The sequence below is a fragment of the Sturnus vulgaris genome, chromosome 5 (genome assembly GCF_052056855.1).
Source record: "Sturnus vulgaris isolate bStuVul1 chromosome 5, bStuVul1.hap1, whole genome shotgun sequence".
Lineage (NCBI taxonomy): Eukaryota > Metazoa > Chordata > Aves > Passeriformes > Sturnidae > Sturnus > Sturnus vulgaris.
In genome coordinates, this window is record NC_142247.1 from 47,012,781 (window position 1) to 47,033,008 (window position 20,228).

At 41.6% G+C, this 20,228-nt stretch overlaps 2 protein-coding genes, 1 long non-coding RNA gene and 1 other non-coding gene across 8 annotated transcripts in view; 3 read left to right on the forward strand and 1 right to left on the reverse strand.

The window, feature by feature from the left end:
- The first annotated feature begins 404 nt into the window (after nucleotides 1-404).
- Nucleotides 405-3,989, forward strand: RPL18A (ribosomal protein L18a). Its single transcript, XM_014888591.2, has 5 exons — nucleotides 405-530; nucleotides 896-1,075; nucleotides 1,661-1,790; nucleotides 3,310-3,419; nucleotides 3,840-3,989. Exons 1-5 carry the CDS (start codon nucleotides 513-515, stop codon nucleotides 3,930-3,932), a joined length of 531 nt encoding a protein of 176 aa, XP_014744077.1. The 5' UTR covers nucleotides 405-512; the 3' UTR covers nucleotides 3,933-3,989.
- LOC148223697 (small nucleolar RNA SNORA68) lies at nucleotides 2,400-2,531 on the forward strand. The gene has a single exon (XR_015804213.1). It is a non-coding gene; the product is annotated as a small nucleolar RNA SNORA68 (small nucleolar RNA).
- A 143-nt stretch (nucleotides 3,990-4,132) lies between the features above and the next one.
- Nucleotides 4,133-5,954, reverse strand: LOC106860649 (uncharacterized). Its single transcript, XR_001403994.2, has 2 exons — nucleotides 5,642-5,954; nucleotides 4,133-5,441 (listed from the first exon to the last, which is right to left on the reverse strand). It is a non-coding gene; the product is annotated as an uncharacterized LOC106860649 (long non-coding RNA).
- KICS2 (KICSTOR subunit 2) overlaps nucleotides 5,835-20,228 on the forward strand; it is a 39,642-nt gene continuing 25,248 nt past the window's right edge. For 4 of the 5 annotated variants that reach the window (XR_015803996.1, XR_015803994.1, XM_088165661.1 and 1 more), the window contains exons 1-3: nucleotides 5,835-6,103; nucleotides 8,132-8,420; nucleotides 12,860-13,672. Coding sequence is in view for 3 of the 5 variants with exons in the window: in XM_088165661.1 (XP_088021787.1) it covers nucleotides 5,869-6,103; nucleotides 8,132-8,420; nucleotides 12,860-13,672 (1,337 nt within the window). In the remaining 2 variants the exon portion in view is untranslated. Of the gene's footprint in view, nucleotides 6,104-8,131; nucleotides 8,421-12,859; nucleotides 15,590-20,228 lie in introns of those variants that run through there. The other variant, XM_014888585.2, reaches the window with a different exon arrangement.

The following is a 20,228-nucleotide window of genomic DNA, read 5'->3' on the forward strand; positions in this document are numbered from 1 at the left end:
CCCATGGAACTGAGTGCGTGGGGGCGATCCGCAGGGGCAACCTCACGGTAGCCAGTGATCTCGCTCTCCCAGAGGATGACGAGCGAGAGAGGTTTCCCCGACAGCCCTCCACTCCCGGCTATTGCCCCGAGGGGATTGTCGTGCCTCCGCCTGGAGCCTCCCTGTCACGTCCTTCATGCCAACGCCAGCAGGGCGGGCAGGAGACGGAGTCACGCACAGCTAGGTCTTCTTGTATTGGCACCATGCAGGCCCGCGGCCTCAGTGATGGGAACAGGGGGCCGTGGCCGGAGTAGGCTTGCCTGTAGAGCATAAAGTAGGGCCTGTCGGGCTAGGCCACGCGGCGCCGCCAGGCCGGAAGCCAAGGCCGCTCGCGGAGACTGACAGCTCCGTGCTCCAATCGCGCTCTGCTCGCAGTCAATCGCCGCGCGGGGGCGGGGCTGGGTTACTGACGTGAGGCGGCGGCGCACGCGGCCGTCCCTTTTCTTTCCTGTGAGCCGCGGTGGAGGAGCGCCATGAAGGCGTCGGGCACCGTGAGTATGGGCTGGGGCCTGGCGGGCGCAGCTGGGGCCGGGAATGCGGCCGACGTGGCCGTCGGGAGGGCGGTGGTGGCGGGCTGTAGCGCTCGAGAGTGGCCCATGAGTGCCCAAACGGCACAGCCTGGCCCTTGAGGCGGCTAGCGGCCAACATGGCGGCGGCGCTGTCGCTCCCGCCTGGTGTGGACCTAGATAGGTGGGCGGCACCGCGGGAGATCGACTCAGCCGGTGCAAGGGGCTTTTCCACTTCTGGATCGAGCTGCTCTCGTCGCGTTATTCCTTTGAGGAGCCGCGGGGCGGGCGCGGCGGTGGCTCCGCGGCTCGCTCACTCTGCGGTCCGCCTGTTCTTCGTGTCCTTCTAGCTGCGAGAGTACAAGGTGGTTGGCCGTTGCCTGCCCACACCGAAATGCACGACCCCTCCTCTGTATCGTATGCGGATCTTTGCTCCGAACCATGTCGTCGCTAAGTCCCGATTCTGGTACTTCGTTTCTCAGCTGAAGAAAATGAAGAAGTCTTCTGGAGAAATTGTGTATTGTGGCCAGGTGAAGGATTGAAAACCTAAAAACGTGGGAGGTTCTTACGGAATCCTAGAAGGTGTATGTGGAAGGATTTTATAGGAGTCACAGTTATGGGGTGTGAGGTTGATATCCGTTAATCTTTCAGTTGCTATGAAAAGGAGTGACAAGTTTGGTTTTTTAACGTAGTGGTATATTTCCTACAAACTGAATAGGAATTTACTTACGGGTTTAAAGTTATGAACTATGTGTTGCTTAGTGTTGCTCTCTTGTTCTTAGACTAGGTTCATTGTGTGATACACGTTTTAAGACGCATTTGGACATTCATAACCTTGAGAAAGTGAATGTTTGTATGCTTACATTCCTCTACCTTGATACTTCAAGAACAATCTTTAGAGCTGAAATCTTGTATTTTTCTTTGAATTAATAAAGTTTTCTACTCTGAATTATCACGACATAAATGTAGCTATGTTGGTAAGGGAAAAGATAGCAAAGAGTTGTTTTTTAACAAAGCAGTGGTTTCGTTAGAGTTCTGAGATATTTATTCTTAAAATTGTAAAATGGTGATAGTACATAATTTCTAACCACTTCCATATTCTTTTATAATTCCAGGTGTATGAGAAGTCCCCTCTGCGGGTAAAAAATTTTGGTATTTGGTTGCGCTATGATTCTCGTAGTGGAACCCACAACATGTACAGGGAGTACAGAGATTTGACCACTGCGGGTGCTGTCACTCAGTGCTGTAAGTATATGTAACTGTTTGAGATGTAAAATAGTAGGATGAGTGTACAAGCAGAAGATTAAATCTCAAACTGGGAATAAGGCATGCTGACTTAATCCATGGTAAAATAACTGAAACACTGGAAAATTAAAGGAGATATTCCATAGATGTTTATCTATTATACACGTGGTATCTGACTTGTTACCTCTCTTTATACAGTTTCTCTGACTGGAAAACTGATTCCCACTTCTTTTTGGTGTGTCTTTCTACAGTTCTATGTTATACAAAACTGAGAAGTAATTTTCAGGTGCTGTGTGTATTTCCTGCACTGTGTTGTTTTAGGATAATTTAATATATCTTCCCAAGTCTTGTGAAGAGAGTATTTCAGAGATCATGTGGAATATACTAGCATCTGCCCTTTATGGAGTAAGTAAAAAAAAAAAATCTCAGGAAAAAAAACTCTATTTATTACTCCAAGATCTCATTGCCTCGTTTCAGGGAGAATTAACAGTTGTCTCGATTTCAGTGTGTTTTGTGAAGTACTTGAGGGATAGACTATTTTCCTGGTTCCTATACTTCCATCTATCAGTGTAGCTGATAGTTGACTCCAGAGTGTTACAAGCACTACAGATTGCACATAAAAACCCAAAGAATATTGTTCTTGATAATGATATTCTTGTCATGTGTGCAAATATTAAATGTATCTTGTCGCCTTTCAAAAGCTGAAGTGCTGTTGAAAGTGAAATTTAAGGTTCTACATTAACGTACAATAATAATCCCTGTTCATGAGCATACCGCAGAATTGCTTAAGAGGCCCAGGAACCTCATGTTTCATGATAAAAATGACTGGTACTTTATGGTCAATAATAGTTGTGACTGGTAAGTTTTTAATAGATGTGTTAGATCTTCATGGGAAACAGTAGTATTTCAGCAGGCATACCTTGTGTACCTGGCTATGGATTTGATTTGAAGCCAGTGAAGACTGCTGAATAGAGGAGTTTTCAGGTAGCCCAAGTGAGATGCTTCCTCATATTCAGAAAGCCTGATTATGTGGGATGAAAATCAATTCATGGTTCTAATGCTGGTCAATTTCAATAAAAGTAAAGATATCCTCAGGTCCCACTTTTACTTGCACTTTCCTTTTGGAAGGGAACGTGCTTTGAAGTTCATATGTCTTTCCAGTAATGGTATTTCAGTGTTGATTCTGAATCACAGGATTTTTCTCTTGCAAGAGAGAAAGTAGTCCTAGGTATATTACTTGTGTCCATGCATACTTTCTTGAAATAGGACAAGAAGAGTAAGACGGCTCTTCCTATCGAGGAGCTTGCTTAGAACTTAGAGGAAGAATTTGCTAATGCTTGTTGGTTTTGTGATGTTTGTGCCATCGCTTTACATAATAGAAATGGTGATTTTAATTGTAGCTGATCAGAAATTTTATAAGTTGTAGATGGCACTATGAGCATTCATTGGACAAAAGGCTGTAAGATTCTTGAATTGAAAATGTAGAAAAATTTATTTTTAATGAGTTATGTTGTTCCAGACCGTGATATGGGAGCCCGTCATCGTGCCCGTGCTCACTCTATCCAGATCATGAAGGTTGAGGAAATTGCTGCCAACAAGTGCCGCAGACCAGCAGTCAAGCAGTTCCATGTAAGTGAGCCAACACTGCAGTAGCTGTTGGGTCGTTGTCTAACGTTGGACTGGAAGACAAGATTTTTCTTGTGTGGTACAGGTTTGCTTTGCATCCAAAAATAGGGCAGGAACCAAACTTGGGTGCATATGTTCATGATCATGGTATATTATGATCAAGACTTCTACTGCTACAATTATTTGGAAGAAAGTCACAATAAAGCAAATACATGTTATGGTGCAGAAAACATGCCTCTGACTGGCATTACTTTGAAAAAAAGAATGCAAAACTTAAGTAGTTTCTTAAGTTCTGTGACGTGTTTCTTAATTTGTGGATAGATTGCTTTTCAAAGTATGAGTTAGTTACTTGGCTATTTATTCCACAATATTTTCTGTTGTTCATCTGATACCTCAATTAACATAGAAACATTTTTCTTGCAGGATTCTAAAATCAAATTCCCGCTGCCACACAGAGTTCTGCGTCGCCAGCACAAACCACGTTTCACCACCAAGAGACCCAATACTTTCTACTAGATATAAAAACATGTTGTCAACTCTGTGTTGCAATAAAAATCTTATTGGAACCTTTCACTCCCAGTTGTCTTTTGGAGACTGTATACTGATTATCTAGGAGTCCCCATTCCTACTCTTTTTTTTACTGTAAACCATTGACAGCCTACTGTTCACAGCTGCGATTGCCTTGACCAGGTGTGGAGACCTTGAAGGGCACTCGCGGTTAGAAAGACACGAAAGGCCTCTCTCTCAACTGTCTCCTTTTGATAAGGAATCCTGTTCAATTAGGTCAAGACAACCCCTGTTCTGTTCCTTGAATCAGGCCCCTGCTCTTTCCCTACCATCAGCCTTTTGGTCACTCCCACTCTGTTTCCTTGTTGGCCCCCATGCCCTAACCCCACCCTTGTGACACCCCCATGCCCCCTGGTAATTGGTCTTTGATGATGCTTCTCCCTCCCTGCTCATCCCATGTATTTAACCTAGGCCCTCACACCAGCCCCTCTGCCTTTGCAGACTGGATGCTGGGCTGTGCACATCTGTGGCTGAAATAAACATTGTAAAACCCCTACAAAGGCCCTTCCTCCTTCTTTACCTGTACCACCTCAACAACCACCCCAACCTCAACAAACAGGTGAGTGTTTCAGGTGCTGACTTAAATTACCAAGATATCCCATCAATAAATAAGATTTTAATAACCTACTTTACAGGTCAGAGAAGTAAAATCCTACATCCATTTTGTCCCTTTGGCGCACTAAGTGAACAGTTGAGTTCAGGAAGAAGGCAGCTTTTGGTGCATGCTGAACTCAGACTTGTCAGCTGTAATAATAAAAACTTCCTAACTGCAGTTAAGCTGCTTCAAATATAAGCATTTGAAGCCAGAATTTTAGTTCTAACTGGAACCTTTTCAGGGATGTTATACACCACTCTGAGTAAGCTCAAGGATGTGTACAGGAGTGCCTGTACCTAGAAAAGAAAAGTGACGAAGGGCTTTGCAGATTTATCTTTTATATTAGACCAATGACAATTTTTATATCCAAACTCAAATTCTTAGGCTACTTTGTGTACAGTAGGAAGCTTGTAGATACTATGTAGTTGAGGTTTATTTAAAAGGCTCCATACCTAAAGGTGGTACTGGTGCATCATGCATCTGGTGCTCATTTTCAGTGGTGATGTTTCCTGAACAATAGGCAGTCAGCTACTTAAATTAATACATGGGTCATACCAGTGTTAGAGAACTGATGCTGTGTTTTGTCCAGATGTCAGCTTAAAAGCAGCTGCAGATGCTGGGAAATACCCTGCAGAGAGGAAATTGGAAATGTGTCCTTTCTAGATTAGCTGGATAGCTGCCACTCAGTCTGGAGAGGTGCTGGTTGTCAGTGCAAGGGCGGGTAGTTGCTCTGCGTAGCTGGGACCAGTCAGTGTGGCCACAGCGAGCTTCCCTTCTGCAGCCTGGTCCCGTGACTCAGCCTTGTGCTCCTCATCGCCTGCACGGAGAATCAGTTCCGGCAGCTCTTCTGTCTGAAACACGAACTGAAGAAAATGAGATTAGTGTGGGCAATCCACAATCTCCCCAGTCGCAAGGGAGGAAAAAACAATAAACCCAAAGTAGTTGGAGGGCCCTGTGGGAGTTAAAGAGGTGAGAATAAGGGCCTCAGAAAGAACTTGAGGTTTAGAACCTTTTTAACTGAACGAACAATTTAGCAGGAAAGCGTGCTTCCCTTTACGCTTACAGCATGAAACGCAGGACAGCAAGGCAGAGGCGAGCGGCCAGCAGAAGCCCGGGCCTAGGAACGCTCACTGCGCGCGCACCGGGGCCTCGGCGCTCCCGGGTGCTTCCGTTGCCCAGCCGCGCGAGCCCCAGCCCGTCACGTGACCCCGAGCCAGCTGCTCACGTGTCCCGTCGGGCGGGCGGGCGCCGGACCCGGAAGTCGTGGCCGCTGCGGAGGCGCTGGGCGGGATGGGGGAGTCGATCCCGCTGGGAGCTCCGGTGCCGGTGGAGCAGGCCGTTCTGGAGACCTTCTTCTCCCACCTGGGCATCTTCTCCTACGACAAGGCCAAGGACAATGTGGAAAAGGAGCGGGAGGCCAACAAGAGCGCGGGGTCCAGCTGGCTGGCGCTGCTGGCCGGGCTGGCGCACCTGGCGGCGGCCGAGAAGGCCTATCACAGCATGACCTTCCTGGGACAGAAGCTAGGTACCGCTCCGGGGAGGGAGGGACCGGCTCTCCCAACCCGCGCTGCGCCGGCCTCAGCCTGGGGGCTTGCCCCGCGCCTGGCTCTGCAAGTGCGGAGCGGGCGGCCGGGAGGTCCCTTGGCAGCCGGTGTTTGCACAGTGCTGCGTACCCGGGTGCCCTGTTTCGGTGGGTGCGTGCGGGTGTGTGCGTCTGAAAGACAAGTGCTGAGTTAGTGAGTGTCCGTGTGCCCGCTGAGAAATCGGCTGTGCCATTCGTGCTGCCCTTAAAGCGTGAGCGAGAGGACAGGTGCTGTGCAGGTGGCACACTGGCTGTTGTGCCAGTCGCTGCATCTCTTCACGGGCCGGCAGGGTACCTACCCGCCCTTCCCAGGGATTAGAGGCGTTTCTGTGTTGAGATCTCTGGTTGAGATGTAGGCGAAGATGAGCTTATTGGGATGACCAGAGCGTTAAAGCTTTTTCACCTTGTATTACAGGTGTGTATGTGTAAGCACTCGGGGCTGGAGATAGCATCCTAGAAGTTGTTACCCATGCAGATACTGCAGAATCTCAAGAAGCTTTGGCTACCATCTCAGCCGCTTCGTGTTTTGTCAGTGCTTAAGTAGAAAAATCCCAGACTGGCACAGGATGAGCTTTTGTGGTGCTACAAAGCTGCTAACTTTCTTTTTGAACTGCAGATGGGTATGGAAAATGGATCAAAGGATATGAGTCTGATGTATGGCGCATTAAACCATCAAGAAAATTCGGCTTTGTTATCTAAGTGGTGACTTAGAACTATTTATAAGAAGGTTTTTACAGCCAAAACTCTATCTGTAAGGCTGACTCTAAAGAGTGCATATGGTGCTTGCAGAAAGGATAAAGGTGACAACAGAAGGGGAAAAGTTTTGTCTATTTATTTACTTCATACAACTGGAGTAAATGATTCTTCCTGCTGCCTATGCTCAGGAGGCTACGCATGTGTTACAATGGGAACATTTTCACTATGATAGCCAATTCTCTATCTTTCTACCTCAAATGTCACCTTTAAACATTATATGTGTAAAAGGAAAGTGGAAAGAGCTATCCAGCATTACAAAATTTATAAGCAGTTTCAAAGTGGCAGCTAAATTTGGAATCTTTAAAAGATTCAGACTCAATCCCTGTGGTCTTTGCTGTGCTGCAGCTGTTGACTGCCAGAATGGCACACTAAGTATTCTGTAAATAGAAACTATGAAATAAGGCTAGTACATTCGTACAGTGTTTTTGTAATATCAAAGTTAAGTATATTTTACTTTGACCCTTTACTCCTGTCTTTTCTTTTTTAAATTCCTCATAGGGTTGAGCTGGTAGAAGTGAGCACAGATGATTTCTTGTTCTCCCACCTGCCCTCCAAGTTTTAGTTATGGATTAGCTTGCACTGTGGTCTCACTGGTATAAAGTGTGATTGTTTTGTCTTTGAATTCTGGTTTATGTTGGGATTGTGTAGGGACTAGAAGCATTTGATTTGTACACACAGATTGAACACACGGTTCCCATTTAAAGGTTGCTTCATGAATTTGAGTGCTTAATGATTGAAGAGGGATTGTTAAAGGAATTTCTGGAAAACATCTAGAGTTATTAATAGGAGTGAAGGCTGTTAAAATTTGATCACTCAAGTCATGATGACTTAATTCTTCTGACTTCCATAGATAATAGTATTTCCAGGTCATGTATCATAGTAGCAAATTTAACTGAACCGTGGATTTCTTAAAAGTCATGTTATAACTGAGGCAACTGTGAAGGAGTTACTGTTTTGCAGCAGCCATTGGCTGCTGAGACATCAAGTGGGACAAGTGTAGCTTGCATGGAATTACATAAAGTCCTCTGAGCATATGCTCTGTGATTCAGTTACTTGCAGAATAAAACACTGAATTTTGATTCTTTGTTAAAAGAAGTTCTGTAATTAAACAATAGTTGAAAACAACTAGATATATAATTACAAGAATTTTCCAGTGTTGCTGTTTATCTTTGCTCTCCCTGGATTTTGGTAATACCTCCATATTTATCTGAACAGGTGGTCAGTCATTCTTCAGCCGAAAGGACTCCATCCGAACCATCTACACATCTCTGCATAATGAGCTGAAGAAGGTGGTGGCGACGGGTCACAATGCACTAGGAGGAACAGCTCCTCACTTGGAAGAGCTGCTTTCTCACCTGTCTGAACAGCTCTGTTTTTTTGTTCAGGCTCGGATGGAAATTGCTGACTTCTATGAAAAAATGTACACGCTCAGCACCCAAAAGTTCATTAACTCTGAGGAACTGGTAAACATTTTGGAATCCATCTTAAAGAAATACAGTTCAAGGTCAGTGCTTCTTTGCTGGCAGTACGTACTGAGACACGTGATCTGTAATACCTGATGTTGAAGTTCAAAGCGAACCTAAAGACTTTGCTGTCCTTTGACTGCTGAATAGCACAGTCCCTTCACAAGTTCATGTGTAAAGTTTGTGTTGGCCAGCAGCATTAGATGCACGAAGATTCTTCGAAAGAAAAAAATAACGAAGGGAGTCTGCTCGTGGTGTACTAGGAGCCTTCCTCCCTATGCCTTAATTAATGCTCAGCATGTTCATTTTCAGGAGAGAGGAAGAGTGATTTTCCTTTTATAAGATGCAAGGCTTCTTGAACTTTTTCTTTGGTAGGGGACAGGAAACAAGCCTCAATTTCATGTGGACTTCAGTGTAGGTGACATAAATAAAGCAAATATTTGTGTGACAATCTTACTTTTAATTGAGAATTTATGTCTGCTTAGGTCTAAAAGCTACACCACAACTATTTGGCCTAGCTGGGAGGGCTTTTTTCCAGAGGTCTTGGAGCCAGTAGGAGCAGCACCTCTGAGACTTTTGTCCTTGCCGATATGGTTTCTTGAAGTTAAGATTTAATAGTTCCTGCCACAAAAATCCTGTGAGATGTTTTAAATGAGGGTAGGATAGGTATTCCACATCTAACTTATCTGGCTTGGAAGTGATGGCAGTTTAAAAGTGAATTTTTGAATGCTTGTCAACACACTCAAATTCTGCTTCTTCATTTTAAACTAAAAAAGATAGCCATTGTAGGAAGTTAATTGTCAGATGTGGTTGAATTTCTTTAAATTGTTGTTAGTGAAATAGTGTCTAAGAAGACTTTTGGGGAGAATACTCATAGGTCTTACTTTTTTCAGTTAGATTTTTGTAGTGTTCACCTAGGAAAAATTAAAATAATTAAGTGCTTTCTGATATTCAAATTGAAGCACTGCAGCTGATCCCCTTGTTTTTTGGAGGATGCCTTTGGCAAAGTGCTATATAATTTTGCCATTTGAAAATCAAAACTAGTGTATATGATCTTAGTAGTGATGTTTTGCAATTCTTGGCTTGTGATCACTTAAAATATCAGGGCTGTTGGTCCAATAAAAACCTGAAACTTAGATATATTTTCTGTGGTGTGATAAACTTTAAGGCATAAAGGGAAGTAAGTTTAAGGTTTTGGGTGTTTTTGTTGTTGGTATTTTTTTGTTTAGTTGGGTTTTTTTTGAAAAGTTGATTTCTCTTGTTCACTAACAACTGCCATCTGATCTAAGCATGTGCTGAATCAACACCACTGTTGAAAATCTGAGAACAGAAATTTTTACTTTGATAAAGTGATTGGAGACTATACCTGCATATGAGATGCATATGAAATGTTTTATTATGCTATATAAGTAAATTTCATTTGTACTTCTAAGGCATTATATGTTACATAATATGTTTATATAATACATATTATGTAACTATATCTATTATAACATCTTAAAAAAAAATAAGTAATGTCTCCCTGGAAAAAATACTGATGATCTTGCTTTGGGTTAACAAGCAGTCTTTAAGATGGAGACAGTCTTAAGATGCTGTCAGAGCTAATAAAGTAGCTGCAGTGTGCTCCTTCCCAGTGATGTACAGAATATTTCTGAAAAAAAGTGGGTATAATGATATATCCCTTTAGTCCTTCCCTTTAGTTTCTTTGTATCTCAGATCAGTTTCTCGGATGTGTTAGGTTGCTATATACTGGCTGCAAGGCATTTCTGCTTTATAGGTGAAAGATCAAATAAACTCATCCTTATCCAGCCTCTTCCCTCTGTCAGTGTAATCCTCGCTTGTAATTGAGGATGTGTGCCATTATTTTAGCCAGCTGTGCTAAGGCTGGACAGGATGTGCATTTTTTAAATAGGTTCTGGACTTGATTTCTTTCCTTTACATGTGAAAATAGCTGGTCAGATAATGTAGAGGAAATAGCTGCTTGCTGGTAAAGAAACAGCAGGATTAGCTATTAACAAGACATGTTGTTTGTATCTGAAATAACATTAATTCCTGAACAGTTTAAAGCTATTTTGTTATTTTGTTATTCTGCTACTTCTTGCTGACTTGTGCATGGCCAGTACTCAACATTTTCCCTTTCGTTTTTCTCTAGAATACATCTGGAGAAGTAACTTCTGAAATTTTTAACTGTTGGTTGGTTTGGGTGGGATCTTAAATAATTAAAGCAGCATCAGAAGCAGGATCCTTTAAAAGCTTAGTATAAAATGAATAAGTAACTATAATACCTATTGTGATGTAATAATATTTAAATGTTTAATGTTTTTTATCACAATAGTAGTATTGTGTAATATCTGCATGAACATGTGATCTCTGGAAGGAGATAAAAAGAAAATGTGGCTTCTTCACAGTCTGCAAAACAAAACTACCATTCCTCTGCTTTCAGGAATGATTAGGAAAAAAAAAATCAAATTTCCAATTTGTTTTTAAGTTTTTGACACTCTGGCTTATGAAATATTGTAAAAAGTTGTATGTTTTACATGAGACTGAGCTCAGTTGGATGCTTCTATGTTACAAAACTCTATTACAGCAGATATATATATAAGATATATATATATAATATATATTTATCTTATATATATATATATATATATATATATATATATATAAAGATATAGACAGATATACTTAGTACATAACTTATCCGTTTATTCTGCAACCGTATCAAGCTTCTCAGCTGTGGCTGAGGTGTGTATTTTTGGATTAAAACAGTTTAGCAAATCCTGCTGGACAGTGAAACATTAAGAAAGCCATGAAGCAAAGTAGAAGGGGAAGCTGTGCATCAGAATGTTAATCCAGGAGACTTTGACAGTGCTGCCTTAAAAATAAATAAAAATTAATAAATCTTTAATTTAAGATTGAAGAAAATTATCTTGGTCTGACTGCAAATGTGTTTTAACCACTGTGCTGTGTGTCATTTAATCAGACTGCAACAAATAATATTGCATAATGCTTTGCTCTTAAAATACATGGCAACAAAACTGTTTTTCTGGTGTATACCAAAACCATTGGAGGTATTTAATGTTGACTGTTAGAAACTATTTTTAGTTGACTCTTGATTGTTCAAAGAAATGTAAATATGCTCTGGACTTCTCAGCCTGCCAAAGTGGCCAGTAAACACTGGATCTCTGCTGTAGCAGGTCGACCTGAGGGTTGCTGATATGTGCTGCGTGCAGAAGGTGCCTGGTCACCTACCCAGGCTGGGTTGCCCAACGTGATGCATCAACTGGCTTATGATATTCTTAATTTAATTTTCTTCAAATAAATTTGGACTTGCATCTTAATAACAAATCCTTGCAAGATACAAATTGTGGCTTCCAAAAAAAAAGAGATGCTTACAGATCAGTGATAAAATAGTCAGATATTTCTCACAAGCCAAAGGAAAAGTAGTGGAGAGGGGATGAAAAGCCTGATGTTTTCATTCTCTCTTCTGGTCTACAACAAAATAAAGTGTTTTGGTCTTGATCCACTGTTTCCAAAACCAGTTGTACTTGTTTTGTCCTAGAAGCTGACAGGAATAATGACATTGCTTTAGTTCTAAAAGTTGGAAAAATTCTGTATAAACTTTATTGTTTTAAACCAGTAATAGGACCCAAATATTTTTCTGAAGTTAGAAGAGAAATCTGTCTTTATTTAAATGCAAACCTTATAAAATCTTGTCTTTGAACATTCACTGTTCAAAGTCATTGTTCTTTATTAGAGACCTCTCTGAATCCTAAATGCCAATGAAGGAATACATTTAGTAAAAAGGCCACTTCTTTCTAAAGTTGTATTTTACATTAGTTTTTCACTCTTTCCATTAAGTATGTTGTTGATGATGCTATAAATTTGCAAATAATTTGTCTATCATGGGAAGAGAGACTGCAACTGTATTTTTCTAAACATCTGGAAAAAGAAGTGAGAAGAGAAGGAGTTAATTATGGCTCCAAAAAGCAAAACTAAGCTCAGCGTGGCTTTCTTATAGCTCTCCTATTTGAACAAAAGATTTATAACATAATTCCTTTGATTTAATTTAATGTCTTACTACTATTCCAGAATCATCAAGACATATATTCCTGCCAGAAGAGATTTTAAATTGGAACAAGATCACCTGAATTTAAGAAGAAATGGTGTTATAGTAGTTCATGGATTAAGATAAACTGTGATTGTTCTTGAACTGATGACATATAACTCCTTTACTTTGATAGAGAAATGTCTGACGGTTTTTTGGTTTTTTTTGTCACATGTGAAGCACTGTTTGTTCATGAAAATATTTACCCTAATTATTTTAAAAAACCCTGTTATTTAAATTAAGAATGTTTTTGTTTAAACTTTGCTCTGCTTTGATGTTTGATCTTTTGTCTGTTAACTGGCAAATACTGTCTAATTATTTCACCGTTGTGTACGGCAGATCTCATGTCTTGACTAATGTTATGTTTTCTAGATTTCATCATCCAATCCTCAGTCCTCTTGAAAGCAGTTTCCAGCTGGAAGTAGATGTGCTTTTACACCTCTTAAAGGCTCAGGCTCAGATCTCGGAGTGGAAGTTCCTTCCATCCCTGGTCAGCTTGCACAGTGCACACACAAAGCTACAAACTTGGGGCCAAATTTTCGAAAAACAGCGGGAGACCAAGAAGCACCTGTTTGGAGGGCAGTCTCAGAAGGCTGTACAACCTCCACACCTCTTCCTCTGGCTGATGAAGCTCAAAAACATTCTCCTTGCCAAGTTTAGCTTTTACTTTCATGAGGCCCTTAGTCGACAGACAACAGCATCTGAAATGAAAACTTTGACGGCTAAAACAAATCCTGATTACTTTGGAAAAATTTCCAGCTTCATCCGGAAGTATGATGCTGTCAATGTTTCCTTAATTTTTGACAATCGTGGATCAGAGAGTTTTCAGGGACATGGTTATCATCATCCCCATTCATACAGGGAAGCCCCCAAAGGAGTGGATCAGTATCCTGCAGTGGTGTCTCTGCCCAGTGACAGGCCTGTTATGCACTGGCCCAATGTAATCATGATTATGACTGATAGAACCTCTGACCTCAACAGTTTGGAGAAGGTTGTTCACTTCTACGATGACAAAGTCCAAAGCACCTACTTTCTGACTCGCCCTGAACCTCACTTTACCATTGTAGTTATTTTTGAGTCCAAGAAGTCAGAAAGGGACTATCATTTTATTTCTTTTCTCAATGAAATTTCACATTCCCTTAAGAACTCCAAAGCTTTTGCCAGCTTGAAACCTGGATCCAAAGGGTAAAGTACAAACTACTAAAAAGTTGTCAAGGCGCTATGCCAGCCTTGAGGGAGCTGTAGTTTTCAAAGTTACATAAATTTGTGATTCTCAGAGTCTAATTGTAAAGGAACCATTTTTTTAAATGTTGTAAGTTTTTTGGTTTTTTTTTTAAAGCTAACAGACACTTGAAGAAAAATATTTTTGGGCAGTACTCAGTGGGGCCACTTAATTGTGGGGTGGTAAAGGGTCACCATGGGGTTTTTTTAATGTGGTTTTCAATTTCCAGTATGATTTATTTTTTTAGTCCACAGTTTTGTTGCCAGTATCAGAAAGGAATATATGCACTTTATCATAGTCTGATCATTGACTGTCTTCTACAGAGTTTATTGAAAATGTGGTGAGGATGGAAGATCTATCTTTTCAGAAAACTGTATTGTCTGACAGGAATGATTTCTGGGAATTAAACACTGATGCAAGGGAATATTAAAAAAAGTGAACCTGCAAAGACACATTTTAAATAAAAAGATGAGAATCAGAAAAGTCACTATTGTTAATTATAAATTAGTTTCCAAATAGTTTAAAATTATTATTGGGGTCTCTGACACTCTGTTAATCACTGGTAATCTGTTCTAAAGGCCCTGTTTCATAAAGCTTGGTCATTGCTTCAGGACTTGGGTGGGGACAAGAAAAGCTGCAGCATTGCTGGGAATGCTGGTATTCTCTGCAGTGCTGTGACAGTGTGGGCCCAGTCTTGGCTCAGACTAACTGAAGCAGACAAGCTGAATTTGGGCAGGTGTTCTAGAAAGAAAGCTCCATGGAAAAAGCACCAAGGCTCTCTTCCATTTGTGCTTTTGTCTGGCTAACCTAAGAAAAAAAAATGGCAGTAAAAAATGCCCTTTCTAAATCATTTATTGTCTAGTAACGCTGTTAGTGTCAACCTAGATTTGTTTTCAGGTTTTTATAACTATTTTTTCTCTCTGTTCAGTTTGAAATAATTTCATAATTAAGCCAAAACACTTTGGGAATTTGGAATGAAATATATAGCCTATGCAGTACGTTTACCTCATTCTTTCACCACTTCTAGGCTGCAGGGTTGGAAAAAGTATGTTTTCTGGTTACCCTGAAAGTGCTTCAATTTGGAAATCAGGGTTTTCAAATACTATAAAGGGGTCAGTTTGGCTGTGCCTCTAGCCTTACATTGCAGGATTCTTCTGACTGTTAGCTATGCAGTTGTGCATGCACTTTCACGGGGGCTCAGGAAAACTGATGTATATAGAAATGTAGTAAAGTAAGGTTATTAGTTGACACTATGTCATGTATAATAACATAGGTTGGTTTTAAAAGGGAATTTAAGTCAAAACCTTAGTTTCTGTTAAGATTGAACTATAAAAGGTACTTTTGCGAATGTGTCTTTTACTGATTCCCTTTCTTTCCCACAGAAGGTTGTGGTAACTTGTCTTGCCTCTCTGCAAATGCTGACTTTTTACAACCATATAAGCACGTTCTGTTCTTGAAGTACAAGCTTTGACTTTCGACTCTGTGCTAAATGGAACCTTCCATGCTTTGCTGTAACTGTGTGTAGCCTGTTTTGAATTTCTGTGCTACTGCTTTTTACCTGAAGTCTTGGTCTGACTGCAGCGACACTTGAAAAATCTCAGTCTGCTCTTTCCCACTAGAAGTTAACAGGGATTGCAAATATACCAGAAGCCGGAGGGCACCTGGTTTTTTAAGAGTGTTACCCTTTGCTGCTTGAATTGCATTTTAACAGGACAAACTTGCAAATTACAGTACTCAGAGAGTTTATTTGCTTCCCTCTGTGGGACAATGACCTTGTAATAACATGTACTTTTGACTTCCTCAGCCTGAGTAACACGAAAGAAACTGTTGCCAGAACTGATTCCCAGTCTTCAGCAGTGTAAATAAAGTGTTGTACAAAATCTGTCTGCCTGTACATTACTTCCCTGTGATAGTATCTGTGGGAAAGGGGAGAGAAAACTGGGGGAAGAAACTGTGTGTGATAAAAACTTCATTTCTGAGTTGCAAGGGAGGAGTTTGAAGAGGTGAAGGGAAATCTGCTGCCCTTTGAAGCAGACCAGCAGCTTTTACCAGTTGCTGAATTCGCTAGAGGCTGTTCCCAGGGAGGTGACTGTTCAGCAGACTTGATAGCTCCTGTCGTTGTTCTTGGCAAATAGTGTCTCGGAAGGGAAGGGATGCTGAGTGATGTTTCTGTGCAAGAGGAGGTGTTTTGCTGCAGTTTTTTCTTCAGAGGATCTTGGGGAAGCAATCACAGGAGTCTTGTGACTCGTGGGTAAGAATTTGTGAGTATTTCCATTGATGAAGAACTAAAGGGAGCCATAATCATTACTCTTGTGGTGTGTGATGGGAGGGAATGGGAGACATTTGCAGGCAAAGGGTAGAAAGAATTGGGTGCTAGAGAAACTTGTGGGGCTGTCTCTGAGTCCTGTCCTTGTGGCTCTCCTTGTAAGATCTCAGCCTTAAATTAATATAACATGGGGGGCGAACTCAGGCCATAGGGCGTGGCTTGGATGATGACCGGTAAAGCTGAAGAGAGGTGACATACAATCAATATGAAACTGTTGCAGAATTGAGGTGTGCTGTGGCCAAAAACAAAGTGTGGGGAGTGTGAGCATGTGGAATGAGTGAATATAGATTTGTAAGGTCTGTAAACTCATGGCACAGTTTCTTATTTGATGTTTAAGGAGTTATGTTTTAAATTACACATGAGGTTATGGGGAGACTGCATTGGGTTCAAACTGGAAGATTAGATATACAAAAGAAATTCTTTGCTAGAACATAGTGAGACATTGGAACAGGCTGTCCAGAGAAGCTGTGGTTTCTCCAGCCCCGGCAGGGGCTTCAATGTAGATGGTCTTTAAGATCCCTGTCAGCCCCAACTGTTCTGTGATTCTGTATCTACGATGTAAAACTGGCTAGGCCAGAAATGAAAACTTGCATAATTAAGCAAGGGGAGGAACATACCTGTGGAGTAGGTAAAGGTGACCAGAAAGTCAGTAACTGGAAAAAAATATATTCATTACTAACTTCAGTACTAGAAAGCTTGATCATTGTCTTTACTATAAGAACTGGCAAACAAATAGTCTTTTGCTGAACTGGTTGATACCCCATCTATCAGCTTTTCCTCTACACAAATTTAGCTAAGATTAAATGTGCTAATGTACGTTGAAAGTCATGTATAAATTACTGCTTTAAAATGCAGGATGTAAAGATACTTATGATAGCATACTGAAAGCTATTGCTTCCAGACATATTTAAATATTTTTTAAATAGATACTGAGATTTTATATTCTCAGTGCCATTTAGATTGCTTAGAATAGCAGTGTTGAAGCTTATCTTGTAGCAAATTTCATGTACCTCATCACTTGCTTGGGTCCATGAGGTTACTGGGGGAATATTTAATTTATTATCCTTTGCCTGCAGGGTGATTTTGACAGCAAATGTATTCTAAGAAGTCTTTAATATTTTATATTGATGTCTTTTAAGCTGTTTTCTTTTGCATGTGGTATTTAGGTTTTTTCATGAATAAGACATTATTTTATTTTTCCTCCTTTTGCATAAAGACGGTGCACGGAATGGAAACTAATATATTTTGTATTGTGCTGCGAAGGATTGCAACATATGTATAATGCACATAACATTCAGGCTTTAATGATCTAAAAGTAACGGAAGCTCCTGGTATCTGTTTGAGTGCTAACACCTAGTGTTTATCTAATCCACTTAAAAAAAATTATTTGCACTATAGCAGAAAGTAATTTTATGGCACTGACACAGTTTATCACTGCTCTTGTCCGCTCTTCATATATGAGTCTTTTGAGACATTTGTGATCATTTTAGTGGTAGCTCTTTGACATCATTTATCTGAGGGCTCTTTGTGTATGTGCTTCAGGTTGGCTTGCTGCCACCTTTGACTGCACTGGGTCCTCGTCTTTTCATAACCAAGTTTTGCTTGAGAAAATCAGCAGTGTGCTATACTTCATTCCTCAAGTCCTGTTTTTCTGGCCCACTGCCTACAACCCCTCATCTTGCAGAAAGCAGGATATCACACAGTGTGGCTGCTCCTGGGCTTCTGGTGAGCTCTGTGGTTGCTTCTAGAAGTGCTGGCACTAAGCTGACTTAGTTGGCTGAAAAGTTTGGTGTTTCTGCTCTGTTTGCTCCTTTTTGCTCCTGTTTTCAGACTCGCAGAGATGTAAGCCAGCCATGCTCAGGTGGGTGCAGCGGAGGCCAAGCACTGCTTATTTGCTTGGGCTCTGCCTGAGCCTCAAAAGCAGTGGGTCAGTGTTGTGCCCACAGGAACAACTATTGAGTGGCACAGCAGGGATGGCCTTTGGGCTGTAATAGTGCAAAGGTGGGAGCTGTTTATTGGGAAAAGCAGAAGAGGCTCTGGAAATTAGAATGCTGATGAAATACAGCGATAATATAATGCTTTGCATTATACTGTCAAATTATTAGACCTGGCAAAAACAATATAGAGGTCAAATGCAAGATGGAACTGGACTCTGATTTAATGTTAGCAAAGGACTGGTTTAAACATGAAGTCTCCTTTGGAGGATAGAGGTAACAGGTTTTTGCCATGAAATTGCTGTAAGTACTCAATAATTTTCTCTAGGAACTGCTTCTTTCCCTCTCTGGTGTACGCATGCACTCAATACATGGCCTGACTTATTTTGGTCATTGCTATGGAGCTTTTCTGGGGGAGTCTGCCTGCTTGAGTACAGTTCCCTCTTAACTTTCAACCTGGTGTTACAGTCTCTGGGTTTGTGGTAGAGTAGCAGAGTTCTCCACCTTGCAGTTGGGGCCTGGCTTTGCCCCAGCTGCACAGGGCAGTGGCAAGAAGAGCAAAACGCAAGAGAAGGGGAGACAAGTCACTACAAGATGGGCTAGGGCAGAGGACAGCTCTGGGAAAGACAGGCAGGGAGAAAAGAGACACAGAGGGCGGCATTGCAGATGGACCATGAGCAGAAGATATTTGTTGGCCTCTCTGCATTGCTGGCCTAATTTCACAGGAATCTATATAAATTTTATGTGCTGAAAAAGCTGTGCTAGACCCCACCTGTAGTTGCAGCTGCTTGATTTATGTGACTACTATAAAATAGGTATAGCCTTTCTAGAAGGGTGGTGTTCCATCTTTAGGTACCAGCAGTCTTGGCAAAGCAGCTGATTTTGGGCAGATGATTAAGAAAAGCTTTGTGGTATCCTGTTATTAGCTGGGATATGCTGCTACAATGCTACAAGCTAACATCGGAAGCTTTAGAGCAGTGAAATGCTGTGCTTCATTTGTGCAGCTCACTGCTGATAAAATATTTAGTGGCACTAAGTTTTTGGCTCTGATGTATGCATCATTTGCTGTAAAGGCATTGAGAGGCTTTTTAGTGCATGCGTGTTGGATTCCTCAGATCAGAGCCATAAGGAGCCAAAGTCACCATGGTCCTGTACTGGGATGCACAACCTTGAACCAAGAATTGTAAGATGATGTGATCCTTGGCAAAATGAGGGCCAATGAGAGATGCTGAGGTTAGGCTGGGGGTGCCCCCATTACAGTGAATTCCCAGCCTTTGATTTTGTCTTGGAGTTAGTTCTCTCAGGGAACCCAGGCAGAAGGAATTGCCTCCCACAGTATGGAACAGCCTAATGGTCTCTTAAACACGTATTTAGTAAAATGTCATACCCAATATCAATGCTGGCTTTGACCAGGGGAATTCAAGTCAACTTCTCCCTCTTCTGTGTGCTTATGCAGATAATCAGCAAAGCCTCCAGGTATTTCCTCTGCTTTCTCAGGTGAGGAATAAGCTTCTTGTCCTTGGCCCTGGATAATTCTCTTGGCAAATGGGGGAGGAGAGGTTAAATTGTCTGAAGAGGAGAAGCTCATCTGCTTTCTGGGTAGGTGCAGCCCAGAACTGGTTCACAGCCATCACTGTGAACACTGAACAGTAGCCAAAGGGCCACCCCACTTTCAGCAGGTCAGCAGTGGCTGCTGCAGCCTGAAGCTACAGGTTCTCCCAGTGCAGTTACTGGATCTGGTTCTTCAGGGACTGGGAGTGATGCTTCACCAAGGACTGCCTATGACTGCCTGAGACGTCCCTATCACCTAGAGATAAAAGTCTAGGAAGACAACACTTGAAGAGGGAAAACTTGGGTTATAATACCATGCCTTTCATGTGAGGGTTCTGCATTTACACTTGTAGTGGGAGAGCTGAGGCTGCTTTTGCCTCCAGCAGTCTAAGAGATGCCAGCACTTGTCAGGGGGAATGGGGTGAGAGATTGGGAGTACTAACATGTTTAGCTTTTTGCTTTTAATCCCATGATGCAAATCTGCCCAAACTATTTTGAAAAGTTGACAGATTAAGTCCCATTCTAGGTGTAGAGCTCATCTCTGAGTAAAGTGCCTGGAGCTCTGCTGAAAGCAAGATGTGTAAGCCAAATAAAAACTGCCTTTCCTTTCCCATCATGAATCCCTGTCTAGAAAGAGCAAGAGCAAGTTACTTTCAAGTGTCATTGGATAATAGCTTTTTGGGAAAAACCTGATCCTTATTTATTGTT